We start from the raw sequence: 19,327 nt of genomic DNA, 5'->3' as shown, positions 1-19,327 counted from the left end.
TACATGAAGATGGCTTATGGAGTAGAAATACAGGGAGGGAGTGAGGGAAAGAGAGATAAACTATCAGTTAGGGTGTTCTTACATGACTCTTGCAAAATATATCCAGTTCTTTAAGGAACTGCTTCAATTATAAAAGTCAAAATGGTTTTTTGTAGCTGTTTAAGATTTATTGGTGTGTAATAAAATGAAGAAAGCCTTTAAAACCCAGTGCATTTGAAGTATTTCTTATTTATAGACTTTAGTATCTGCAATGTGACAGAAACAGCATGAGAGCATCACACCTGTGAAAAAGGTCTTAAGATTTAAGTAAGTTCAAATGTATCTTTAATTTTTAGCAGGATGCTGTCTTCACACCCTCGTAACACTCCACTCTTCATTGATAGCTCCATATTCCAAGTATCACACTGAGTAAGACTGAATTTGGAATAGAAAAATCAAGATTGTCTATATATTATTAATATTTGGTGATAGCAGCTTTAAGTAAATTATATTATAGCTTCTGTACATGTATTCACTATAGCTTTTTAATAGTACAAAACCAAACTATAGCCAGGTGTAACTATTTACTTTCGTATCCAAACTTTTCCAAGTTATATAAGGCATGAGTGATATTTTCAAGGAGGTATGGGCCATAATAATAATTTATGCCTTGGAGCCCATACCAGCAAGCCCACTATTTCACCTAGCATGCTTCCCAGTGGCTCATGTGTTTTCTCTGAAGGCAGAACATTTCATTTCTGAAGTTGGTAACATTTTTCTCCTCATAGTTTATCCTCTTGCCATCGTGTGTGTGTGTGTGTGTGTGTGTGTGTGAGAGAGAGAGAGAGAGAGAGAGAGAGAGAGAGAGAGACAGAGTCTCGTTCTATTGCCCAGGCCTGTAGTGCAGTTCTGCAATCACAGCTCACTGCAGCCTTGAAATCCTGGGCTCAGGCAATCCTCCTGTCTCAGCCTCCTAAGTAACTAGGACTGCGCATGTCATTATGCCCAGCTAATTTTATTTTATTTTTAAATTTTTGTTGAGATGGGGTTTCGCTATGTTGCCTAGGCTTGTCTCAAACTCTGACCCTGAAGTGATCCTCCCACCTTGGCCTCTCAAAGCGCTGGGATTACAGGCTTGAGCCTCAACACCCAGTCACTAACCTCTGGTGATACCAACTAACTGTCCAGCCTTTTGAGGCCTTTGACCTGATATTCAGACCCTTATATTCCCAACAACTACAACTTGTTTGCTTTTTAAATTATGCTCCATTTACATAATGGCTATTAGATCTCTGTCATATGGACAAATCTGTAGTAAGTCTAAGTTTGTTCATTCTTTCACTGTAATGCATTTTTTTCTTGCCATCAAGTTTCATTAGAAGTTGTGTCCAAGTACAAAAGATTCTAAATATCTCACATTGTGTGTATGTGAAGTTGCTCCTCCCAGTGACTCTAGTCCTTAGTATACCCTTCCTTACTCCCTTCAGGATGAATTCTTCCCCAATTGGGACTCTAGACTGGAAATTAAGTAACAACCCTTCTCACCTTCCTCTAGGCACCTTTCCCTAATCACTTTTCCCCCATGATCTGTGATAGAACTGGGGAAGCAACAGGAGAAGTGTTTCACACTCCCAGCCTCCATCCACGTCTGAGGGTTAACCACTAGCAGGTTAGCCGAGAACTCTTTCTTCCCTTTTATTCCCTACTCCTGTCCTTTTCCCCTCAGGTTTGACCAGGAGTCTCAGTCCTGAGAGCTGGCTGTCAGCCCTATCTACTCTTCATTTTTTCCAGGAGTCACCTTAGTGGTGAATGAAAGTCATCAATGTTCAGAGTCCTACCTTGGCATGCCTAGTATTCCTCGATGGATACAAAGAACACATTTCCCTTTAGAACCCTCATTGTACTTCTCCTCTATCAGGAGTTTTGAAAATTAAAGAATAAAACATTACTTTTTGTGTAAGTATATAAAAAATTAATTTGAGAGGAAACTATTTGTATTACCCTTTTTCACTATTATATTGTTTATTATGCATATTTTGATAATAGCTATATAATACTATTAAGCTGGACTCTTGAACAGTCTCTCTGATAAGTTTTACCCTTTAAAGTCAAATTCAAATATATAAAGAACTCTTACAACTCAATAATAAGACAGGTGAATTTTAAAAATACAATACATAGTATAAATACAATCCCATTATTGGTATATACCTGAAGAAATATAAATTGGATAAATGTGGTACATATGCACCATGGAATACTATACAGGCATAAAAAAACAAGATCATATCTTTTGCAGGAACATAAATGGAACTGGAGGCCATTATTGTTAGCAAACTAGCACAGGAACAGAAAACCAAATACTGCACTTTTTCTCACCTGTAAGTGAGAGCTAAATGATAAGAACTTTTGGACATGAAGAGAACAACAGAGACTGGGGACTACTTGAAGGTGGAGGGTGGGAAGAGGGAGAAGAGTAGAAAAAATAACAATTCGGTACTAGGCTTAATGTCTGGGTGACAAAATAATCTGTACAACAATCCCCCCAACACAAGTTTACCTATATAACAAACCCTCAAATGTACCCCTGGACCTAAAATAAAAAAATTTTAAATTAAAGAAAATTCAAATATGTAAGTAATTCTTACAACTCAATAAGACAGCTTATTTTTTTTTTAAAAAAAGATCTGAATGCGTAGTTCACCAAAAAATACAGGAATGTCTAATAAAAAAGATGCTCGACATCATTAGAAAAATACAAATTAAAACTACAATGAGATACCACTTCACACCTGCAAAAACAGTTAAAAAGACAAACAATACCAAGTATTGATGAAAATATAGAGAAACTAGAATGCTCATGAAGGGTGGTTTGGCCACTTTGGAAAAGTTTGGCAATTTCCTTAAAAAGTAAACAAATATTTACCATATTACTCAACAAATCCAATACTGGGACAAGCAGAAGAAATGAAAACACACAAAGACTTGTACAGGAATGTTCATAGCAGGATTATTCATTGGAAAATTGGAAAAAAATCATCCAACTGTCCAACTAGATAAATGGATAAATATTATACATCCATGTAAAGAAATACTTTTCAACAATACAATAACAAACTACTCATACATGTTACACCATGGAGTGAATTCAAAAATGTTATGCTAAGTGAAAGAAACCCGATCTCTTTTTCTGCAGTCTCTGCCAGCATTGCCAGTAGTGGGGACTGTAGAAAACTTTACCTCACATCTGGTCAAGGAAAAGTAGAAGGAACCTGTTACTTTATTTTAAAAGGGAAGAAGAAGGTCTTCTGTTGTGTACAGAAAAGTCTTAAATGCAAATAAACGTATTTCATTCGTTGATTTGAAGGTTAACTTTATGGCTTTTCACGTTATGTTCCTTCTGCCTGGAATATTCTTGCATTCTAACTTCATCCTGCACTTCCTTGAAGACATATGTAGCAGGACTGCAGCCATATCAGATCCTGGCCCCCACTTCAGAAGCTCTTTACCAGTCAGTCAAAGTCAAGACGATAAGCCTGTTTAGGACAGAAGCCACTCCTTGTCTCTTGAATGGAGCTAGGGGTGGGAAGAGCAGGGATACAGGTGCAGGCCCAAACCTGCTGTCCTTATGACACCAGGTTTTAGCATGGAGCTGCAAGGAGACCAAGAATTTTAAATTCACACCTGTCCTCCAGATTTCCAAACTGAAGGTCCGTAGTCATTAAACACTAACTTCCTATTCCTCCCTCCCCTGAACCCCTGACAACGACCATTCTGCTTTCTGTCTCTACGAATTTAATTTTTCTAGGTTATTCATATAAGTGGAATCATACTATATGTGTTATTTTGTGAGTGGCTTATTTGCTTAGCATAGCATAATACCTTTAAAATTTATCCATGTTATAGCATGTGCCAGAATTTCATTCCTTTCTAAGTTGAAAATATCTCATTGTATGTATATGGTACATTTTGTTTATCCATTCATCCATCAATGGACATTTGAGTTGTTTCTACCTGTGGGCTATTGTGAATAAGTCTGCTATGAACATGGGTGTACAGATATCTTTTTGAGATCCTTCTTTCAATTCTTTTTGGTATATTACCAAAAGTAAAATTGCCAGGTTATATAATAATTCTATCATTAATTTTTTGAGGAACCACCATATTATTTTTAACAGTGGCAGCAGCATTGCACAGTCCCACCAGAATATACAAGTTTTCAGTTCCTCCAGATACTTGCCAGCATTTGTTGTGTGTGTGTGTGTGTGTGTGTGTGTGTGTGTGTGTGTTTGATAGTAGCCATCCTAATGGGTGTGAAGCAGTATATCTTTTGATTTGCATCCAGGTCATTTTGAAAATAGGTTTGTCAAGATGGGAGAATGAAACATGTTTAATTAGACAATTCATTAACTTCTCTTATAAATTATGAATTTTTATACATTTGACATGTAAGTTCCTATTTGTACTTTTGTCCTGGTATTCAGTATATTTAAGACCTATCCTGGTTTTCATGTAATGCATTTGAAAGACATACAAAAAAAAATGCTGCAATGTTAGGGAAAGTCCATGTTTAAACTCAAGTTGCTATGATAATTTTCTCTGAAAAAACATTATGAAAAATAATGTGCAAAGTAAATTTATTCACATTGAAACATGCTGCTATGTTTTGAAAGATTTTCTCCAGTACATTAGTTTCTCTTTAAACTCCACATTTAAGTTACATTAAGAAGCTGAAATTAAGCTATAAAGATAACACTTATGGAGCCTTGAAATTGCTTTCTGAATTTTTCCTCACAAATGATATTCCCTGTTCCTCCTCTTAAAAACAGGAAAAGAAAGAAGAGATAAATACTTTTCCATCAAATATATCTAGTATATATCTTTTTAGGTTTTATTTAACTTTAACAGTTCATATTCAACTACTTTTTAAATCATAATAGATGACATATATTTTAAAATCTCCATTCCAAATATTTAACACATTGTATGTATGTTAATTGTTCTTGCCACATATCAAACCCTAGACTGAAAAGAAATCTTCCATTTTTATATGTTTATTTGACCTGGAAGGTGCTATTAATCAGCAAGATTTTAGCTCTCTAATGTTCTTTTAGAAGATGTAAGTCTATGTGTTTGTTTATGTGTAATTTTAGAAGTGACTGCTATTTATTTTCAAGTGAGGACTTTTATCGCTGAGGATGATAAACAATGACAACTTTTTCTTTATACCTACTTAAACTCTTGGGGTAAACTAAACAATCTCATTGATCTCATTTTATTAAATACTTAAAAATCTCAATTACCTGACTTGATTATATAAATATCTTAAATTATCACAGTACCCTCAAAATATGTACATCTAATGTGTATCAATAAAACATATTAAAAATATGTAAAAATGTATTTATATTCATTTATGCTATATATCTTTCTCTGTTTTATATACTGGTGTTTGAGATGAGATTACACTTGGAGAAAAGGATAATACTTGTGGAAATAATTTTAAACAATTTCACAAAAACAGTATTAAATTGTATGCATGCTCTCCATTCAGACAGTGACACTCTCCATTCAGACAGTGACAGTGTAAAAAGTTCACAGATTATCTTTAGGAATCAGTATGTTTCATCATACAGTATTTAAGAAAGACATATTCTTCAGTTGTAATCTTAATGTTCTTTTTAAAAACAAAATTTTAAATGCCTTTTGTGCCCAGCTCTCCTATGAAATTTAATGAAGTTGGTGATTTGGGGAGAAGAAATGTAGGGAGGATGAAAAGGGGAGGATAAGGCTAGAGAGAGGATGGTGGACATAACTTATTTTGCACTGTCTCCACAATAAGCTAGAAATATCTCCATCTCCTAATCCATGTCTGAAGTAAAGGAAAGTAGTTGGATCAACCATACACTGTCATATGCTGCTGGGCCTGGGTAAGTGGCTGTATATGGCATCATCTCCGCCTCCTGTGCCTTTATCCAGATTGCCTGGGCACACGAAAGGGAGACCTGTTGGAAGATCCCAGTTAAAATAAAAAAGATTCAGCAATCCCGCTTCTGGGCATATATCCAAAGGAAATGAAATCAGCATGTTGAAGAGATATCTGTGCTCCAGTGTTGATTGCAGCGTTATTTACAATAACCAAGGCATGGAATCAACCTTATTGTCCATCAGTGGAAGAATGAATAACGAAAATGTGAGATATGTGTGTGTGTGTGTGTGTGTGTGTGTGTGTAAAAGTATTCCATTGAGTGTGTGTGTGTACACACACACGCAATGTTATGCACACACACACACACACACACTCAATGGAATAATTTTCAGCCTTGAAAAGAAATAAAATCCTGTTACTTGTGAAACCTGAAGGACATTATATTAAGTGAAATAAGCAAAGCACAGAAAGACAAATATCATGTGATCTCATTTAACTGTGAAATCTAATCTAAAACAGTCAAACTCATGGAAGTAGAGAGTAAAATAGTGATTACCAGGGTAGCGGGTAAAGGGGACTGAGGAGATACTGGTCAAATAATATTTTTAAAAATAGAAAATTAAACTTAGAGCAAACTAAAAGGATCCCTAAAAACAGCTTATACCTACCAGCAACCTTAACTCCTACTAAATATCTTTTACTTTCTAAATAACAAACATTTAAGGTTCAGCAAGTTAATTATGTATATTTATTTATCAGAAAGAAGGCATTTGTCATCTGTCTTTTCCAAAATATTTCAGAATATCCATATGCTTCAACTCCTGGTTCTGTTGTCTTTTGAAAAGATACTTTTAACTTTTTTCAAATAATCTTCACCCATTTTTGGTGTTTATTTTGCAAATAGACATTTAGTTACTGTTACAATTATGACTACAATGGGGGTATTACAATCTATTTTGTTCTTATGCTGATATGATTTAAATTCATATTTTTCTCTCAAGTAAATTAAATGAGTGAATGAATGTGAATTTTCTATATTGCTAATGAGCCTTTCTTTCTAATTCTTCAAACTGTACAAGCGTGACACATTTTTTCCAATTTTAAAAATTTGTTTCATGTATAGCCACTATCATTAAGAAATATATTAAATATGTACAAGAGAGCCATATTAATAATATTATTTTACCTAGTCGATTTCTGTAGTTGTTCAATTCTACTTTTCCTTGTTATTAAAATTTTCTGATAAAGCATTGATTAACAGAGACATAATCTCTGCCTTCAAGGAGTTTACTGGTCAGTAAATGGTTTGGGGCAACAAATTCTTGATAGATATTTTTGTCAGTGCCTAATGCACTGAATCGAAATACTCCAGATGGCAGTTAGACAGTGGGCTAGTAGTCAGTGGGAGAAGTTGTGTTTTTAGCAATTTGGGGAAAGTAAGCTATTACTGAAAAGTGGCAAGAATTTACCACCTCTAGGAATTAATGAAATAGTCTAGCTTAGAATTTAAGTAAACTGTTTATAGAATTTCTCTACTCCTAGCACTGAAAAGTACTTGTTTAAGGTATTTTTATGGCTATCTTTGTATAAAAGCACGATTGATTAACACTATTGATTCTAATCATAGCATAAAAGCCTTGTCATCCAAATACAATTATACTATATTTTCCCAAAATAATAACAATTAATTAGTACAAGTTAAAATATCTGTTATCCTACCATACATTTTCTGGCCCCATACTGGGCCATTATAGATGAGCAGAAAGCATGCCTGTTAATGAACTGCCAACCAGCTGCCCAGTAGTACTTTGGTGCGCATATTAGTAAGTTATAAGAAAAACTACTGCTTAGACTTGAGTCAGTTAGATACGATTCAAGCTTATGTTGTTGGTGGTGGAAAACATCACACTGTTGATAGTTTTTTAAAAGTGTTTTAATGAGGTATACATGAGGGGCAGTGGGCAGTCCATGATTGAATGGATCTAGCCATTCAGGGAAAACCTCTCTGTGTAAATTAATTCTTCCTTTGTCAAGAACAAAAGAAAGAAAGAAAAGAAAATTTAGTATATGTGTTTTGGCTTTCTTAAGATGATAATATGACTATACACAAATACTTATGAAGACTTTATATAAATTTTATTATCATCCTGTTCCTCTGTTTCTCTTTTCTTTTCCCAAGTTAATTGGCAATTTTTATGTGCCCAGTATGTTATCAACTTGAAATTATTTTTTCCATCTTCATTTCACAACTCTTACTGCAACTCAACTTCTTATGATCATAATTATCACTGTTAAATGTTGATAACCTCGTAGCTGACATTTATGTCTTATTGGTATCCTATCTAAAAACATCATTGCTCTCAAACCGTCAGTGCCTTTCTCTTACTACATATTCGATTAAAACTCTTTTGCTTATGTTTCAGAAGCCTACATAAGGTACATGTAACCTACAAAACTAATGTTGTTTTCCTCTAACATGGCTATTTTAACTATCCTTTCAACCACTCACCGTTTTACACCAATCTCTATATTTTCTTTGCAGCAACTAGCTCATTCCTGCTCTCATGCCTTTCTTTTAATTGTACTCCATTCCTAGAATGCCATCTCTTTTTTTGTGTCCACCTTAACTCCATCTCTTCTACGAAAACATACCTGAATGCACTGACGCATTTCTTCTCTCTTAACACCTTTGATAGTGGCATACAGTTACAGTACACTTACAGTCTCATTGTTTTCTATTTATCAATCCTGACTTAAGGCAGCAACTATGTTTGTACACTTTCTTTCTCCTCTACTATACCAATAACAGTCCGGAGTCAGCACATATATATTGCCTAGTTTCTTACTTTGTGTAATTAATCCATTAATAATTATAACATTTATTGATCAGGCATTGTTTACCATGCGCTTTCCTAAGTGTTTTGTACACATCTTGTGATTCCTGTCTCACAGTACCTTTATAAGGTCAGTTTCATTTATCCCTGAATTTACGGATTAAGGAATTGTGGCTCAGAGAAGTTGCCCAAGGTCACATGGCTTAAGAGCTGCAATTAGAATTCAGTTCTGCCTGTGTCCAAAGCTCTTGCTTTTTAACTTTTCCACTAGAAGTGGAAACCATGGTCCTTAAAGGAGCTTAAAATGCTGAAGAGACAAAAATCTAGATTATAGAGCAATTTGGGACAAAAATGAGAGTTGCTTATATTTATATATATGTATGTAATATATATGAACTTTGAGTACCAGGAATACATGAAGTAATGAAGAATAGATTCTAACCTAAGCATTTGTAATTGTTTCCTTAAAAAATCCTTGTCTAAAGGAGGTATAAGTGTGGCGTAGTAAAAGAGAATAAGAATGCAAGATTTTAAGTAATAGAAAGACTGGAAAGCTCTGATGAGTAGTGAAGTTTTAGAGATCACATCCAATCCCTGACACATTAGTTTCAGGGTAAGAGTCAAGTTATTCTGCAAGGCTAAAATACTGTGAGTCTGGTTAAACTAATGAAATTAGTGCTCTCTGTGTTCTCTTTCAGCTCTGCCATTTTGTTTTGTTTTGTTTTTTTGAGACAAGGTCCCACTATGTTTGCTGTGTTGCCCAGGTTGGCCTCAAACTCCTGGGCGCAAGCAACCCTCCGGCCTCTGCCTCCCAAAGTGCTGAGATTACAGGTGTGAGCCACCGAACCTGGCTTAGCTCAGTCTTTTATGTTTAATGTCATCGGTTTGTTTAGTGTCATCTGTTTGTTTCTGATATTTTAAACAACTTCACTATCATAAAGGTACGTTCATCATAATATACCTTATGTTCAACTTTGGGTTTTATCTGTCATTGTTTAAAGAAAGATGTTAACCAGATTTTAGCTTTAAGATATGCATACATACATGTGTGCATGCATACAAACATAAGTGGGTTATATAGTTCTCCAGTTCCCGTTACTTCATCCTTTAAAGTGCTGGTGCCCTTCTAATACTCACTAGATTTCATGCCCATTCCCACTCTACAAGATCAACCAATGATTCTGTGACTATAGACTTCTCTTAGGGCAGACACCTTTTATTAGACTTGATTTTGCTTCAAGAACATTTGATAAAAGAAGGAAACTGTTCATCATTTCTTGGCTTCTTTGTTTTAAAATCAATCACTACACATATTTTAATAGATAGAAAAAGGAGCATAATTTTTTGAAAGTTTGATTTAAAATTAGTCACAGCAGCATTTTAAGAAAATTATTCACTCTTAACACCTATAGACAGGTAGAAGAATTATTGTCAGCTTCTTTGAGTTTACTGAACTTTTGTATTAACTTGTGAATGGCCAAGTTAGAATCCAGCAGTATTAAAATTCCTGATTGATCTTATCTGTGCATACTCAAATTAAATTATCTAGGACAAGGGTCAATTTTGCTTTTGTATTACAATGAAACTTAAGAAAACGTATATATGGCAACAAATGTGCTTCAGTACCTTGGTAAACCAGGAATATTTGATATGCTTGGTAGAAAATGCAATGATGTAGAAATAGTGGAAAACTGATCACAGTTGGGGAAGAGTAATTTTAAAATTTGTCCTTTTGCACAGAAGCTAAATATGAAAAAGGGAATATGGGCAATTTGGGGGAGAGAAAAGTACCCTAATGTTAACCATTCTCAAACTGAATAGCAGCCTCATGAAAATCTCATCATAAATTACGTTAAGTCTCTGTATTCTGTAGAAATACAAGCAAGGCAAATGATATGATACTGCTATTATAGAAATATTAGCGTATTTAACTCTATCTCCTTTACAAATGTTTCTTCCCTTTCAACTCAAAAGCATTTCTTTTAGGACATTTTAACTCAGATACACCTTAATTCCATATTTAAAAGGGTAAAAGTGCATTTATTTGAATGAGGAAAGAATATGTATGACTTTTATTTCTAAATATATGTCACCTCCATCCTTTAAGTCCTTTAATTCAATAAAGTATTTTAGAGTTTTTATACTGTATTTTTAATAGTAGTTCTTATATTTCTTTTGAAATTATGACTGTCTATGGTGCCTAATATTTAAATATTAAATCACCTTTAATGAATACTTGGTTAAGCTATTTAAATATCTAAATAACATAAATAACCGATAATTTTGTCAATATTTCAAAGAATCAAAATTAAATTTTGAATAACTGTTTTCACATTTCCTTTACCCACAGATATTAGAATGTTCCATGTCATTAGTAATTATAAAATAATCTCATTTTTAGTGTATATCAGTAGTAGGAATTTTTATCATCAAGTAATAATATCCAGTGAAGTCATTTTTAAAGATAAGAATACAATACAATATGAAATGCACAAAATGTAATATAGTTTTCTAGTTAATTTGTGAAAATACATATATTTTTAAAATTCATTATTAGTACATGCATTCTACTGGACAGAGTTTTAATACATAAAGTGATATCCTAGGATAACTGGTTATTTTCTTAAAGACTTTGTAAGTAGTTTAGAATGATGACAGAAAAAAAGTGATTTTTATATTACAGGATATAACGCATAGATTTTTAACACAGGTGGAGGAAATGGATCAATTCGGATCGTTTTTCTTTAAATAGTAAACTCTCAAGTCTTCATTTTTGAAGTAAATTATTCTTTTAATGTTTATGTAATTGAAGACAATAATTTTTATTTTTCCTAATTGGCAGGGATAGGAAAGATATAAGTATTCCAACACAATAAAAACCTTATTAGACAATTATTAATAATGCAAAATTATTTTTTCATTTTTTCAATTTTTCTCTGGAATATATTTTATATTACTTTGCATAAAAATAAGCCATAATTTTTATCGATAATTTTAATGTCTTTTTATTTAGGTTATAGTATCTGGAGACTTATGTGTATTTTCATGTAAATATGTGCTGTCTTCAGTATTCATTATTTTATTTATAGAGAGACACTGCATATCAAGATCTGTGGCTTACCATGAGCAATTTTGTCTTTTGGAATTTCTCTTTCAGGAAAAAAAATTAAGATAATCCCGATAACTATTTGGAGGTTTTTTTCTTGCTTCTTTATAGAAGTTTTGAGAGGTCTTTTTCTTGCTTCTTTATAGAAATTCAAGGTTGCATTATAAACACTATCTGTGGAATCTCAAGACAAATGAGAAATAAGAAACTGTAATGTGTGTGTGCATGTAAAATTTGTATATTTAATAATAAATGTATAATTATTTAATAATTTAAATATATATTTATTTAATAATTATTTCCTTATGTAGTTACTTAAAGTTTTAACCAAGTGCGAAAGGAAGATGAAAAGAATAGTAATCTAAATACTTGATGTAATATTTGAATTTAAAGCAACTTCCTTATTTTAGGATAATATATCATATGGCTATCATTATCAAAGTAAAATTTTTCTTTTATTAATTACTTGGACTATTTTATTGCTTATTTAATAAGAACTATGAAGTAATGACTTAGTGGAAGAATATATGTTTTAGGTAGATTTCTTTAAAACCTTAAACCTCAAGATAATTTGAGATTTGTCTGTATTTATATATAATGAAGTAAAGTGAACTTTTGGCAAGCATCCAGTTAATTTTTATCAATGTAGTTAGACTGACCAGATGTTTTTTGAGTATTTTTTTTTCATTGCCTTTCATTGCCTTTTATTGCCTTTTCTGTATTTCTATCCACCTAACCCTCAGAAAAATTGTTTTGGGTGCCCATTTCAAGAAATCAAAGAAAGAGGCATACAAAGCTTGAACCAATGTGGACAGTAAGAAAATTACTGTGTATGTGAAGCATCCTTTTGTAACACACTATGTAAATTTAAAGTAGAATATAAAAAGCTCTTAACTAGATAATATGTTATACTTGCCTTCCATAGACATTGGAATAAAGTAAATATGGATGGCTGTTATTTGCTTTGAGTCCCTGGACATACTGAAGATGAGATCACTTATATGTGGTATCTGTCATTTCTCCCCCAAAAAGTAATGAAAGCTGAGGTGACAGTTTCTTGCTTTAAATATTCCAGTGCACTAAATAAAATGCCCATAGGAAAAATACCACATCTGAATATATGTACTTTCTGAAAGGTGCGTTTATTTTATTATTCATAGTATTCTTTCTCCCTCTCTCTCTATTTTTTTCTTTTGTAGCAGTTATATGCTGCCCAGCTAGCTGCAATGCAGGTATCTCCAGGAGGGAAGCTGCCAGGCATACCCCAAGGCAACCTTGGTGCTGCTGTATCTCCTACCAGCATTCACACAGACAAGAGCACAAACAGCCCACCACCCAAAAGCAAGGTACCCTTTTGAAGAAGCCACTGTCTTGCCACTTAGTTTTATTTTTCATTCAATGGTATTTATTAAATGTCTATTATATGCCAGCAGCTTGATTAAACTCTGGGTGTATAAGGAGGTAAGAATCAAGTAAGGATAACAAGTGTGCATGTAAACTTATCTGCATACATTTAATCATTTATTCACTTATTCGATATGCATGCATTGATAACTATAGTAGAAAATGTGAGAGATAAAAAAGATTATCATATGGGTATCTTATACACAAGGAGCTTACAGTCTGATTATGTAGATATTTATAAAAATAGCCAAATAACCATATTCTATGATGCAAAATAAATTTTATAAAAAGTTACAGATAAAGTACATTGGAAGTTATATTGGGTGGCAGAGATTATCTTCAGTGAGAGATCCCAGCAGGAGTTTGCCAGAGAAGGGACAACTGAAATAGACCTTAAAAAATGAGTAGAATTAGGACCTACAGAAACTGTTTTAAAAATATCCGTGACTGTTATAATGTGGTACAGTATAAATATAATTTTAGATAAATCACCCTCCCGGTGAAATTATCATGTAAGGAAATGAAGATAATAGTAGTGTCAGAGTAAGGCTATTTAGAAGTAGTTTTGTTTTTGAAGCTAAGAAAACATTAGAACACATGGAAAAGGATCAGGGAAAAGTCAAATAATGTATGTTTCTTGGCCTAAAAGGAGAGAAAAAAATGATTTTAAGTTTGTATTTATATTAAGATCTTGTTTAAATGATATAGTATAAATATATTAAGCTTTTCATGCAAGAAGTAAGAAGAAAGTGATCATAAAGCAACATTCCGTGAGAATACTTAGAGAAACAACCACAAAATATTTTGATTCTATTAGAAAATGTTGAATAGAAAGCTCACACAGGTAGTTTACCTGCAAAATATTTTTTTTTCTGAATTACCTAGAAAATTGCTTCTATTCACCATCCCATGAATGCCATGTTGAAATGTCTAAAGCATAACAGGGTAAGAATAGTCAAAATCGTTGAAATACGCAGAGAAAAGGATTAGAAAATATTAAAAGAGAAAAATACAAGAATCCTAAAAACGTCTTTCTCTAGTACTCTGGTGGCTCTGTCAGGATGTCTTTTGGAGTTATTTTATGTTCCAGAGAGTGAATCAGTAAGGAGAAAGGATCAATCAATCATTTGAAAAAGGGCACTCCAGCCTCGATCTTCCTAGAACTCCCCAATCCTTTTCCATATTATTAAAAGAAAAATATTTTGGGGAATATAACTTAACCTGGACAAGGACCTTAGACCATGATTTTCCAACAGGATGTAGAAATATATAATGAAAATTATTGTATATACTACATTGACAATAGGAGTATACATATGCCATTTTGAAGATCTATTTCAGCTGTTTAATGGACCATGCATCTTCTGTGCTTAATGTATATCTAAGGTCTAGTCTGCTCTTCTTTATAATCACAACAGCATAAGTTTTAAAAACTTGCTAATAATTTTAACGTTTATTAAATAAATTTAATTTTAAAGCAGTGATAATTTTAGTGTTTCTGTGGACCAGAAGTTTCAATATATTACCTATGAAAAAAATGTAGTTTCAATAAAATAAATAGCTGTAGCAACATAGTCATCGTCACACATAGATACATCTGTGAGATATTATTCTCCGTTGTTTTCTTTGATTTATTGATGTAATTTCACATCATGTTTCATAATGAGGCTTTACATCAGGACATTTCACTTTATAATTTTAGGATATGTAGCTCACTTTTAAATGGCTGATAGATTTTTTTCTTACACCTACAATCACTTTTTGTCATTGATACCTTCTCACCAGATTACTTATATAAATCATCATGAAGCTTTTGATGTCAGTCAGCCTCATCCATTTATGCATCTATTCATTTGTCCATTCAGTCATTTATCCATTCAAATGTTTATTGAGCAGTTGCTACAATGATTTTTTATTAGGTAACAAGGGAAAATGCTAATGTAACTGAAGGTTTGCTTCACTAAGATTAAGAAACTGCTTTATGAGCTATATAGTTCTATACATTCATAGAGCCTTATAGACTTTGTTCAAAAGAGAATGATTATTTCAGTAGTGTCAGAAATCTGCCACACCCTATGGTTTTATATACCTCTGTTTATTTAATACAAGTGAAAAAGTAGATTGTGTTTCTATAGCCATGATTATACACTATTTAAAAATATATTTATAGTTCTTCTTTGAAATTCAATTACTTTTTGAAAATGAGCCTTTATGAATTTTCTATCTTATAAAGTTTAAGAAAACAGTGGGTGTTGTACTTCTGTCCATCCATAATTATTGTAAAATACACAAAGGTCTAACTAAGAACAAAGTGCCTCTTTTCAAATAACAACAATGATTTCATAAAAATATGCCCTTTCTATGCTCAGTGCCCTCTAGCATACTGTCCACAACCACTCTAACTATCAGAAAAGATTTCTTAAATGTGTTTGTGTTTTAGCTCAGCAGTAAAATGTAGTGGGTTGAAAATAGCCACACCAATAAGTAATACTGGTGTCATTTTAATGAAGAACATGGCCAAAAAAATACAACATACAGTAAATAAAGAGAACCCATTACAATACATGAATTTACTTTCGTGTAGCTTGGAATTGACATTTATACATAGCATAATAAACATTTTGACTTCACAAAGCTATTTTATTCATGTATAATAGCTATCATTTATTATCACATTTATGTTTTTAGGCAATCTATTATTAATGTCTTGGGGGTATTTTCTGTGTGTTTTATTGGCACATTTTCACGTCTGTCTTACCATAAAATAGAATTATTTTATTAAAGCATTTTGTTTTGTCTACATACCTACCTGGCATAAACCAAATTGATGGTTTAAGTTAAAAGTACATTTGCTATTTGGAACAATGGAATCATAAGTCCTATCCAGGTGATGATGTGAGGATAATGATCTTATTAATAGCTGTCAAAAATTAACCATGTTCTCTGAGTTGTATTGCCTGCCTTTCTTCCTGGGTATGCCTTTGCCTTTGACTCAGAACTCTAGAGAAGGACACAAACAAAACTTATTTGCAATTTGCAAAAAAATGGAAGGGGGGAATCGAAAGGAGGGGGCTCCAAAAGACTGTAAAATTGTACAGCATGAGTCCTCTGATGCATGCTGTTTTCAATCTGCTGTGTGCCAGTTGGAGGCTTGGGGAGTGTGTGTGCGAGAGAGAAAGGATAATGCTGAGAAATGATAGAGTGGCTGTGACCTCCAAGCTCAGCCTGGAAATCCAAGACATTGATTTCACTTAGCATTCCTGCTGAGAAATCTGGCAGAGTTCAGTTGTAATAAAAGAACAAGATTCTGTTCTAATGGTAATGGCGTATGACAGACATATCACTTTGTCTGTCCTCAGCACCAGAGAGAGGAGAATTGGAGAAAGGTCCCCTGACCTGCCTGTGGTGTTGTACGAGTGCTGTACTGGGCTTTGAACTGCCGCCCAGGAGCATAATTATTTATAATATTAAATGATAAAGAAACCTTTAGAGGACTCACAGTGAACCTCTGAAAACGGCACAGTGGAATCATGTTCTGTAAATGTGAAAACACGAAAAGAAATCTGGTCTGTTCAAAGTCTGCATTCAAGAACATGCATAGTGTTGCTTCTTGAGTTACAGGTCCTTGAACTTACTGTTTGTGAACTGTTTGCATTAATGCCTGACATGTCATGAGTTACTCTTTCTTTTCTCAATGCCTTGGTTTTATTAGTCACAAGCCAAATATATATATATTTTCCCCCATGGTCTATTTTGCCAAAGACTGGATGATACAGAATTAAGAGCAATGACAGATTTTTAAAATTTTCTCAGCTGTTAAAATAAAATATTTCTAAATACTTGTACACTTGTCTCTTTAGCAATTATTTGATTTGTTCCCCTTTGGATCTTACTCCAGAGCTATTTTTTTCATTGACCCACAAAAGTGAATATATTTAGTTCTTCACAGATAGTATTCTTGCTCATGTGTGTCCTAACAGCTAAGTTCATGGCTAAATGTTGGTAAATAAGTCTGAATGAAAATGTAAAACCTTGAACTTTGTGACAGGAGATCCTAGTTTAATCAAAATTATAAAAGTAATTCTACCTTTTCACTTTAAAGAAAATTATTTAATTGAGATATTGTTAAACAGTATTGGCTTTTGAATCACATATACTATAACATTGCTTTGAAGCTTTGAATCTGCTTATAGCCTTAACAAATGTTTTAATTCATTTGTTTATAGTTCAACTTTCTGCCACCGAATGAACCAATGTGCAATGTATTCAGTGATTGTCATTTTTGCACCACATATTTATTTAAATGAATTAGATGACCTTTGCTTTGTGATAGTAATTGATCTTTTGATACATTTGTTTTCTAAAAATAAATTATTTCTTTTAAATTTAATGGAATCAGTATCAGGCTTCAGACAGTTCCTTTAGGAGGAAGAGTATTTAGACTCAGTTTTATACACAGCTCATATAATTATTAGTTATGAATAGGCTTATAATTCTATGTTAGCAAGAAGTCCTCAAATGCTACAGGTGTGCTAAACGTCCGAACTTCACATTTTAAGTGTTCTGCCATTGTAAAAGTAGCTACCTCTTGGAAAATCTTAAGAGCAACTTGTAATTACTATTAAGCCTCCCTTGGTATTTGATGGAAACTTACATATTGCCTGCAGCAGCCAAGAACAGTCACTTTAAAAAGCCGATGACAAGAGAGAATTCCTGGGTGCTTTTCTTTTAACCTTGCTATGACCCTAGTCATACCCCAAGTCACAATTGTATTTCTATCAATGGCAAGAGCACACAGATTGTCCGAATCAATTTTTTGTTCTTTTTGAGTACTTCTGGAGGTGATGTTCCCATTTGCGCAGCAGTAGCACCTCCAGCTGACCAGACACAATCAGAGTCTTTAAGCTGCAATATCCTTATAATATTCCTTCAAATTGAGAAACAAGAACTGGAACTTTATTGTTATCTGATCCTCTTTCAAAGGCGTAGTAAAGATTTTGCCCAACGTGGTACCATGTGTTGGTGTTAGTAATATCAGCAGTGCCGATGACTCCTATTTTTTAGGCAACCTCTTTTTTGCTGAAATGGTACCAATCACGTAGTTTCAGGCTATCAAGTAAACATTATATCAGTACACACTGATCTGCAGGGTAGAATTTTGTAGTTTAATACTATGAGTCACAATTTGTGGTACACATACACACAAGATTACTTAGCAATATGCTAGTAGTATGAGAAATCAGAGGATAATCAAGATTCATCTTGACTGAGGATTAGTTCTCACAGGAGATTTGGGAAATGAAAGCATTTTTGGTAATTTGAGACAAGTGTTTTATAATGCCAAGTGGGGAAAAAGGCAGTATACAAAAGCGCAAATACAGCATAATCACAACCTACCACTAACACAAAGTATAGAAACATTATTTTTAATACTGTGACAAAAAACATCTGTTAAAGATAAAGCACAAGACAACAAAGAGACTTCATATGTTTGAAATGGACTAGGAAGTGCTAGAGCCTCCACAGGAATATTTCCATGGTGAAAAGTTCAAAAAGCACTGGTCAACATAACTATAACTTCATTTAATATTTTTCACATTTCATCTGACCATGACAAATTTTGAGTAGTAGTTTCTAGAGGTCTTATTTCCAATATGTAAAGTTTCAGAATACTACTATTTGACTTTCTGAGAGCTTTTCAGGTTAAAATCTCAATCATGACTTACTACACAGGACTAAAACTGGTCTGTGAATGTAGTATTTCTAAGTAATCGATAGTGCTGAAGTAGTATTAATAAAAGAGGAGCTGCCATTTATCTCTATGTATCAGTATCAGCATCACATCACTGATCCATCCTGAAACTGTTGGGTCTGGTACTTTGTAGATTTCATTTCTCCCACAAGTTCAGGATGGAAAGGGATATTAGCCTCAGCTAATTATAACCACATTTAAATTGACCATTTCTATTCTTAACAGTATCTGGCATATCATTTAAATGCTAGAATTTCAATAAATTTCTCTGTATGCTTCGTTAAATAGCTATTAAAACTCCCCTCTCCCTTTTATTTCAGTGT

General features: G+C 33.3%; 1 protein-coding gene across 10 annotated transcripts in view; it reads left to right on the top strand.

Moving 5' to 3' along the window:
- The window catches only part of SOX5 (SRY-box transcription factor 5), a 1,022,042-nt gene that overhangs the window by 936,149 nt on the left and 66,566 nt on the right, over window positions 1-19,327 (top strand). For all 10 annotated transcript variants that reach the window (XM_064377351.1, XM_012457140.3, XM_064377349.1 and 7 more), the window contains one exon: window positions 13,048-13,194. In XM_064377351.1, the coding sequence (XP_064233421.1) occupies window positions 13,048-13,194 (147 nt within the window). The remainder of the gene's footprint in view (window positions 1-13,047; window positions 13,195-19,327) is intronic.

The sequence above is a fragment of the Aotus nancymaae genome, unplaced genomic scaffold (assembly GCF_030222135.1).
Source record: "Aotus nancymaae isolate 86718 unplaced genomic scaffold, 86718_ANA_hifiasm-v0.15.2.pri h1tg000016l, whole genome shotgun sequence".
Lineage (NCBI taxonomy): Eukaryota > Metazoa > Chordata > Mammalia > Primates > Aotidae > Aotus > Aotus nancymaae.
Note: the sequence above shows the minus strand (reverse complement) of the source record. Positions and strands in the feature narration are given on the sequence as shown.